Below are 8963 nucleotides of genomic sequence, written 5' to 3' on the forward strand. Positions count from 1 at the left end.
AAGGGGCAATGTCCCCTTCTTTGCCTAGAATTACAGCAGATCATTACACCAGGCGGCAAGGAAAGCTGGAAAATGGTGGTCTGGCTGAATTCTTCCAAAAATCAGATTTGGGGAGGTAGCACTTAGTCTACAATTATCTATGAAGTTTTACTCTGACTGAACATTAAATTGCTGCACAGAGGAGTTTATTTTTCCAAGGTCATCCGGCTACATCCGGCTAGCAAATGGCCAAGTTAGGATTTAAGCCTAGAGTTTCTACCTTTAACCACTCTACTATATTTGATTCTCTAACAATCACTATGTAGTACTTTGTAATTTTTAACAATAATAATTTTTTTTTTACTTTTAAATGTTTGTTTAGGGGTGCCTGGGTGGCTCAGTCGGTTAAACGTTTGTCTTCGGCTCAGGTCATGATCTCATGGTTCTTGGGTTCGAACTCCGCATCAGGCTCTGTGCTGACAACTAGCTCAGAGCCTGGAGACTGCTTCACATTCTGTGTCTCCCTCTCTCTCTGACCCTCTCCTATTCCCACTGTCTCTCCCTGTCTCTTAAAAATAAATAAAAGAACATAAAAAAAAATTTTTAATGTTTGTTTAAATTTGAAAAAGAGAGAGAGTAGGGAAGGGGTACAGAGACATGGAGACAGAATCTGAAGCAGGCTCCAGGCTATGAGCTGTCAGCACAGAGCCGATGCCGGGCTGAAACCCAGGTACTGTGAGATCATGACTTGAACCAAAGTCAGATGCGTAATTGACTGAACCACCCTGGTGCCCCTCTCTATATTTTTTTAATTAGAAAAAGAATGCAAGGAACCTGGGATAGCTACCTAAAAGGACAATTTACCTGAGATACCTATCTGAAAGGACAATTTTCTATGACTATTTTACGGAGCTCCTCCCTACCCCCACCCGGACCCGGTGCATTTTCAGAAAAGGGAACAGAGGCAGCCTGAAAATGCCACACATAGAAACTACCTTAGGCTTGGCGTTCTCTGCCCCGCCCACTGCATGGGGGTAGGTCCATGCGCATGAGTCAGGACCTTAAGAACCTTTCCTAAGTTCAGCTCTGTCAGCAGCCAGGGCTGGTGCCTCACCCAGTGCCTGACCTCTTCCTTCCAAAGCACCTGGACCATGCATCCCTGGCCCAGTCATCCACGCCCAGATCCCCCTGCCTGCTCTGGTCCACGGGGACCTGGAGACCACCTCTGCTCTCAGCGCCTAAAGAAGGCTTCCTTGGGCACTAAAAAAGGTGGGCAAACACCGATGCCTTGGCCTCTTAAAACCTGCAAAGGCCAGGTCAGAGAATGCAGAGTTCTCCAGATAACCCGGCAGCAGTCAAGAAAACACCTAATGGTATGTTCCCAGGCAGTAATTCCAAGAGGAAGATACTGTTATTATTAACAGCATTCTATAGATGCAACAATGAGGCACAGAAGAATTATTTTTCAAAGTCCACACAGTGAACCCAATGGCGTCTCTTACTCGACATGTTGGCACACCCTCCTTGCAACCGTATGAGGTGGCACAAGTCTTTAAGTGAAGAAGATGTGTGGGCGGGGAAAGGAGCGGAGAGAAAGGAATCCTCGTACTCGAAAGGATACTTGGAGTTTCCAACAGTTCATTCCAAGTTCTCTCCGTTTGGGTGGGGGTATGTGTGTGTATGCGCGTCCATTTTAACCACTGAATAGACAAAGTAAAATGGACTGGACTAGGATCCAAGACCTGGAAGGCAGAAAACAAAATTCTGAAAGTTCCAGAAGCGAGCCGTAACTGACAAGCCAGAGCTGTGAGCCTCAGGTGGTGAACAAGGTTTCATTCTCCGCTGCTGCTTTGGGAGATGTGGTTTCAACCTGACAGCCCAGAGCCACACGCGCAGCACAGAAGGTTCCAGAAGGAAAGTCGTGCTCCCCTCCTGGTCCTCGCGCAGCCCAGACCGCCTGGCACCTCAGCCGGCAGGCACCCGAACGTTCCCCGAGGGTCGAGGGTCGAAGGTTTGGCGGGTGCAGCCAGTGCCCAAGGCTGAGGCCGGGAGAGGGGTGGGGAATGTTGGGGACTGTTTTCTTTCAGGCTTCAGTACAGACCTCCCGTGCGTCATCTGCATACCTCTTCTCATAACCGAGGAGCCCTGCTCCTAGTGCAAAGGGCGAGTCCCAGATATATGAGTTTTTGTCCTAGGGTGGGGTGTGGGGTGTAACCTATTCCATCGATGTTCGGTGTTCATGGCGCTCAGGACCTGGACACCCAGACCCGGCCGCTTTTAGTAGTCGATGGAGTATGTGTTTCTCTCGCCCCCCGCTGCTTGTCGGCCTGAGTTCTTAGTAACCAGGCCTATGAGCTGGGACCCAATGAAGAGGCCATGGGCTTAGCACCTCAGAGCTTCAACCCAGGCTGGCTGCCAAGAACCACAGCTTGTGTCTCTTTACCCATTGGGCAATCTATAAAGTGAAATGGGCCTGAGTGAGGGGGTGGGAATGACTGGAAGACCTAGAAGGTGAAATTGGTTTTCAAAATTCTAGAAACTAGTGGGCCTGGGTGGCCCAGTCGGTTGAGCATCCGACTTCGGCTCAAGTCATGATCTCACAGTCTATGGGTTCAAGCCCCATGTTGGGCTAGGTGCAGACAGCTCAGAGCCTGCAGCCTGCTTCAGATTCTATGTCTCCCTCTCTCTCTGCCCCTCCTCCACTCACTCTGTCTCTGTCTCTCAAAATAAAAATAAAGACATAAAAAAATTCCAGAAACTTGCTGATCTAACAATTCAGCACTACGACTTCCCTCAGGCCATGGCTGTGTATCCGCTTATTGCTTATTCCCATTGAGGTCCTTTTGGTTTGCTCACTAGCAGATAACCCCAGGCAGACACAGCAGGGTCTCCGGTTATCCTGCGGGCCCAGGCGCTGCCGGCCTCAGACCCTCACTGTTGACCCTCGAATGTGTTCTGGGATCTTCCCAGGGTGAGTCTGTGGATGCTTCCCACTCACTGCCTGCACCTGCTTGTCTCTGGGAGGACTCTCTCCTTCCAGTCTGATCCTGGGGCTGGAGGGCTGTGCTTGTCTTCAGGACTGTCTGTGCCCCTTTTCCACCTGTTCCATTGTGCTTGAAGGACCTAGTCAGCAAAAGGCGGAGGTAGTTTGGCCTTCTCCCGTGCTTCCCAGGCCAAAGAACCAGCGCAAAGCAGCACTGGCCTTGCCTCTGTGGCTCAGAGTCTGAGTGATGATTCTACCATGTGTCCCCTAAGGGTTTTCTAGAGGTTCCACCAGCAGGGATATGTTTCCATTTTGCCCTCTTACCAAGTTTATGCAAGAAAAAAAAGTGGGGCCTAAGTTCACAGACCCCAGATTCAGAGATCCCATCTGTTTGAGGGCCAAAGGGGCTGGCTGGGAAGAGCAGACTGCATCCCAAATCCCTTGAAGCTCTGTTAGTGATTTGGGGTGGGAGCGGGTAAGCAAGTTTAGCAATGCGAAAGGATTGGGCAAGGCTTGTCCCCAAGATGATGTAATGACTAAATGAGGTGGGGGAGAGCAGGCCCCTAAGGTCCTGGAAAGGTGGAGATGAGAGGCTCCCATAGACTCCCAACTTCTCCCAATGTCTTTCAATTCTAGAAGGAACCCAAAAGATTCAAAAGTTCAGATTCCTAGAACTACTTCAGGAATGAAAATAGGAAAGAATGCCTCCAGGACCAATGTAGAAAGCTGCATCCCCAGGACAAGGGGCAGTCCAGTGACAGCACATGTGACCCTCCAGGAGAGTAGGCAAGTGAGAATAGGCCTGGCCCCCTGTGCACAAAAGACACCCAGACCCCCACCCCAAGCTCCCTGCCGGCAGGGGGCATCCTTTCCACCCCCACCCAGACCCGACCCTGCCCCCTCGCCCCCTCGGTGTAATTGAGGACACCCAGTGGTGGAGCAGAGGCCACCCATATCTGGCAAAGGTTTCAGAGAGGCTGTCATGGGAGAAGACAGTGGGACTCCAGGATCAAAGTGCTGCATCGACAACCCATTGGGCGTGGGATTTGAAGCGGTAATGTCTTAGTGATACAATTAGGACAGACAAGGCCAGAGCAGAAACACTGAGCCAGGCCTCCCTACACCCCTCCCCCCATTCTTCTCTTGGTTCCTGCAGAGTAAAAGAATGCCCCACCCGCCTCGGATCAAGAAAACCAAAAGCAGAAAAGGGTGATGGAGAGCGCCCTGAGGCTGAGGAGGAAGTTTGGTCACTCAGAGATGTTCCCCTAAATTGGCTCTGTGGAGAGGGGCATCACTCTGCTCTGAACTGTGCTCTGAACGAGTGCGTCAGTTCTCTAGGCACTGTCTCCCTGCCTTTAGACCGAAGTAAGGAAATCATTTGGATATTGTGATAGGGTGATCAAATCATTTAAGCAAGCCCAGATTTATATCTGGGTTATCAGAATTAATATTTCAAGTGTTTACTTGATTCTCCAAATGCAGTGGTAAGTTCTGCCTCTCCGGCTCCCTCACTCTTACTGACTCTCCTTGCTCACTGCATCTGGTCTTTTCTCCTACACACACACACACACACACACACACACACACAAATATACAGTCCCTTATTTTCCAGTTAAAAAGAAACTGAAGTCATATTTCCTTCCAGGAAGATGCCGTTTTCCAGATCTCAGTTGACCTAGACTTTAGGCTATTAATGAGGTTCTCATAGATAACAAAATACAACAAACTTGCCACCATGAAAAAATCTGGAGGACATGTTTGGAGTGGGAACAAAGCAGCAGAAAGAAGACAACGCTACAGCAATTAGCTCTTTTATATTTCATGGGGGGGGGGCACCAAAGCAGCTACCACTGTGGTGACAGAAAGACTTGGCTTTTGTAGTCAAGACACCAAAAGGTAATATCGATTAAATATCTAGAGATTAGTTTTATAACTGAAGCCCACAAAGCAGCAGGCTGAGCACAGCAGTGAAGCAATGCAGGCCCTTGGTGGTGAGCCCCACCTCCCAAAGCATTTCTAACTAGTTCACTAGCCTCCATCAAGGAGCCTTCCCTAACCCAAAGGAACGCTGGGAACTAAATCCAGGCAGAGTTGAGGGCAGATTACCTTCCTCATTATTCCGCAGAGAGTGAGCTGTGTGGATGCTGGAGCTTTAATTACACGCTTGCTTTTTCTGGGGAAGAAGACCAAGATCATATTTTTCAAAGTATCAACTTGTTTTCCATTAGGCAGTCGTTGAAACAAGTTCTTTCAGCGACATATTATGTCTTTAGGAAAGGGTGCTTCAGATGGCTCGCACTAGTACAATTTTGTGGCTTTTAATTACTATTTTGTTCTTTTGGGGGGTTTCAGAGGCTGGCGCCTCAGCGTGATTAAGACCGTCTACTGGGCTGGGTGCAACTACGCACGCCTCCAGCAGGTGGCGCCACAAGGCAAGCACTGTCGCAGAAACCGAGAACTTGGGGAGTCCAGTAAAGGCGAGTGTCCCTCAATTCCGAGCCACGGTCCCCTACTACTAGGAAATACTGATTTGGAGGAAGTTGCCACTGCAGATCTAAAAGAAGGAGAAATTTCAATGACAGGGCAAAAACAGGGTCCAAAACTGGAAAAAAAAAACTGTAAAATAGTTAAGTGCATGAAATAAAACTTTTTCTACTTGTTTCTGTAAGTTTACTTTTGTAGTATCGAGTCGACTCACCTATTATCCCACTTCTTTTTTCGTAAAAATACAAAATTTAGAATTTTGTATTCTAAACGAGAAAGAAGTTCTAAGAACGAACTTTGAAAGCCATCTGGTCATTATGGTCTAGCATTCCAACCAAGAAAGGAAATCCCCCAGATCACTTTTCGCCTGTCAATTAGCCATCAAATATACATAATTACTCAAAAGTCTCCGCCTGTCAGGAAAGTACAAGGAAAAAATGGTTTCAGATACATCATTAGTAATAATACTTTTTAATTTATTCAGAAATGCTATTGAAAAGCGCTTTCCTCACAAGCAACAAGGAAAAAATCATTTAAACATTATCTAATTAATTGCCTAATACCCTGTGGGTTGGTTAAGCAGGTATGTGGAAGCAGGTATTATAATACGTGGTTGATGGATCATTTAAATCAATTGACTTTGTCAAGTGCCAAGTGACTGACAAGAGTAACTGCCAGATACTTCGAGGAAAAGCGGAGCTAGACCTGGCCGGGCTCGCGGCACCGCTTTATTTTGATTAATGTTTGAAAGCTCACCTCGGACAGCAAGATCCGAATCACTGCAACTGGTTGGCACTTGTACACAGAATGTGATGGGAGATCCCATTTCTTCTTCCTTTGAGAAGAAATGACAATCTCCTCCTTCACGCCTTCTGTCCTCCTGAGGCTGGCCACCCTGACTCCCCACCGCGCCCCTCCCCGAGTCCCTCGCTTCGCTGCCCACATTCAGCAGCCGCCTGTCTATGCCCGCAACCACAGCAGCCGCAGCGCCCGCCGAGTGACACCAGCCTCCCCCACCCTCGCCCCCACGGCCCGCCGGGCATTCCAGAGCGCCAGGAGCCCCGAGGCCCGGCGCTTCTGATTGGCTGTTGCTAGGTGACGTCGCCTGCGCTCACGTGACAAGTGTTAAATGCCCAAGCTGCCGGAACCCGCCCCGCAGACAATCGTAAAGCCGCCCCGGGCTGCTCACCTGCTCCCGCCTCCCGGAGCCCCGGCCTGGCCCCGCCACCCCTGCCCCCTCCGCTGCCCCCGCCCCCCGCCCGAGCAGGCGCTGGGCAAGAAGCCGAGCGGGCAGAGAGGCGGAGAGAGGATGCGGCCGGCGGCAGCTGTCCCGAGCAGTGCACGGTGATCGCCTCCCCTAGAGGAGGAGTTGCCCAGACCGTTGCCACATTTCTTGTTTTCCTCCCCACCCTCCCTCACCCCCCCGTAATTACATTGGCTGCTGGAGGGGACAGGGAGAGACAGAGGAGGCGCCTCGCTTCCCCCCTCGGGCCCGCCACCCCTGCTCTTTCCCATCCCGGGCCAGGATGACTGGAGTCTTTGACAGTCTGGTGGCTGATATGCACTCGACCCAGATCACGGCCTCCAGCACGTACCACCAGCACCAGCAGCCCCCCAGCGGCGGCGGCGCTGGCCCCGGCGGCAGCAACGGCAGCAGCCTCCACAAGCCCCAGGAGTCGCCCACACTCCCGGTGTCCACAGCTACCGACAGCAGCTACTACACCAACCAGCAGCACCCGGCGGGCGGCGGCGGAAGTGGGGGCTCGCCCTACGCGCACATGGGTTCCTACCAGTACCACGCAGGCGGCCTCAACAACGTCCCTTACTCCGCCAAGAGCGGCTACGACCTGGGCTACACCGCCGCCTACACCTCCTACGCACCCTACGGGACCAGTTCTTCCCCGGCCAACAACGAACCTGGTAAGCACAACGCTGGCGTCAAAGGTGCCGAGTCAGTCTGGTTACTGGGATGGGTGGGATAAAAATGTTTGGGGCGGGGATCCATCCGGAGCCGTGGCCGTTTACACTGCCTGCTCCCTGCCCTCCCTGAGCCTCTTTACCCTCCTCAATCACCAATCTGCCGAGGGTCACCGGGTATGTCCCTAGGCGCTCAGCTGGTGAGACTCAGGGGCCTAGTGGGCGCCGGGTGCATGCCTCATGGTAACCTCATTTCCTTACCACCCGCTCCTTCTTTCTCTCCGCTTCACTCTTTCTTCCCCTCCTGTGAGGGTCCAGTTCCCGAGTGTCTGGCGGCCCGAGTCCGCACTAAGCGAAGTTGCTCCTAAGCGCCCCGCGGCGTCTCCGAGAACCCGCCTCCGGACGCGGGCCAAGCCCCACCGGCCGACCCTTGTGCCCACGGGGAACTGTTTGGGTCCTCCGGTTTCGCTTTTCTCACGATTGCGTTGCGTTGCAGAGAAAGAGGACCTCGAACCTGAAATTCGGATAGTGAATGGGAAGCCAAAGAAAGTCCGGAAACCCCGCACCATCTACTCCAGTTTCCAGCTGGCGGCTCTTCAGAGACGTTTCCAAAAGACTCAATACCTGGCTCTCCCCGAGCGAGCGGAGCTGGCGGCGTCTCTGGGCCTCACCCAGACTCAGGTGAGGGGTCCCGGCCTGGCGGAGAACGAGGAGGGCGCTGGCCTGGGGTGGCTGGGTCCGGACAACGTTTTAAAAAGTATTTTTAAAGTAATTTTAAGGATTTCGAGGTCCGCGCCTTGGGCGGCCTAAACTTAAATGCCCCATCCGCTGCGGCGCGCTGAAGTCTCAGGGGGCCGCCGCGCCAGAGAAAAGGAAAGGACTGGGGTGGGCAGAGGTCCGCTTCCACGTCTTCCGGCGCGATACTGATTAAGCGGGTAAAATAATTGGCCCACCTGACCCCCTCCCGCTGTCACGATCCCCGAGGCACCCACGATCCAGCTGTCTCGGGCTTTCGGAGATTACCTGCTAATGGAGTGGGAACCATCCCGAGCCTCCGAGGCCGCGGCAGGTGACCCGCTTACCTGCCCGGCCGTGCTTCCTACGCCTCCTCCCCTCCCGTGCCCCAGACCCAGGTTCTTCCACTAACGCTCGGGTCCCTTTTCCACAAAGGTCAAAATCTGGTTCCAGAACCGCCGGTCCAAGTTCAAGAAGATGTGGAAAAGCGGTGAGATCCCCTCGGAGCAGCACCCTGGGGCCAGCACCTCGCCCCCTTGCGCTTCGCCGCCGGTGTCGGCGCCGGCCTCCTGGGACTTCAGCGCGCCGCAGCGGATGGGGAGCGGCGGCGGCCCGAACAGCGGCGGCAGCGGCGCGGGCAGCTCGGGCTCCAGCCCGAGCAGCGCGGCCTCGGCTTTCCTGGGCAACTACCCATGGTACCACCAGGCCTCGGGCCCCACCTCACACCTGCAGGCCGCCACGCCGCTGCTGCACCCGACGCAGACCCCGCAGCCGCACCACCACCACCATCACCACCACCACCACCACCACGGCGGCGGCGGGGGCGCCCCGGTGAGCGCCGGGACGATTTTCTAACGCGAGGGGG

The 8963-nt window shown here is 53.2% G+C and overlaps 1 protein-coding gene across 1 annotated transcript; it reads left to right on the forward strand.

Moving 5' to 3' along the window:
• Positions 1-6960: 6960 nt before the first annotated feature.
• DLX2 (distal-less homeobox 2) lies at positions 6961-8963 on the forward strand. Its single transcript, XM_029932979.1, has 3 exons — positions 6961-7366; positions 7860-8044; positions 8534-8963. The coding sequence occupies exons 1-3, from the start codon at positions 6973-6975 to the stop codon at positions 8951-8953; spliced, it is 999 nt and encodes a 332-aa protein (XP_029788839.1). The 5' UTR covers positions 6961-6972; the 3' UTR covers positions 8954-8963.

The sequence above is a fragment of the Suricata suricatta genome, chromosome 3 (genome assembly GCF_006229205.1).
Source record: "Suricata suricatta isolate VVHF042 chromosome 3, meerkat_22Aug2017_6uvM2_HiC, whole genome shotgun sequence".
Lineage (NCBI taxonomy): Eukaryota > Metazoa > Chordata > Mammalia > Carnivora > Herpestidae > Suricata > Suricata suricatta.

What these genes read in the sequence shown, in the direction of transcription:
- DLX2 (XM_029932979.1), top strand. Translation starts at nt 6,973, where the DNA reads ATGACTGGAGTCTTTGACAGTCTGGTGGCTGATATGCACTCGACCCAG. An exon ending in CCCGGCCAACAACGAACCTG is followed by an intron (nt 7,367 to 7,859) that starts GTAAGCACAACG and finishes GTTGCGTTGCAG; the next exon opens with AGAAAGAGGACCTCGAACCT. An exon ending in TGGGCCTCACCCAGACTCAG is followed by an intron (nt 8,045 to 8,533) that starts GTGAGGGGTCCC and finishes TTTTCCACAAAG; the next exon opens with GTCAAAATCTGGTTCCAGAA.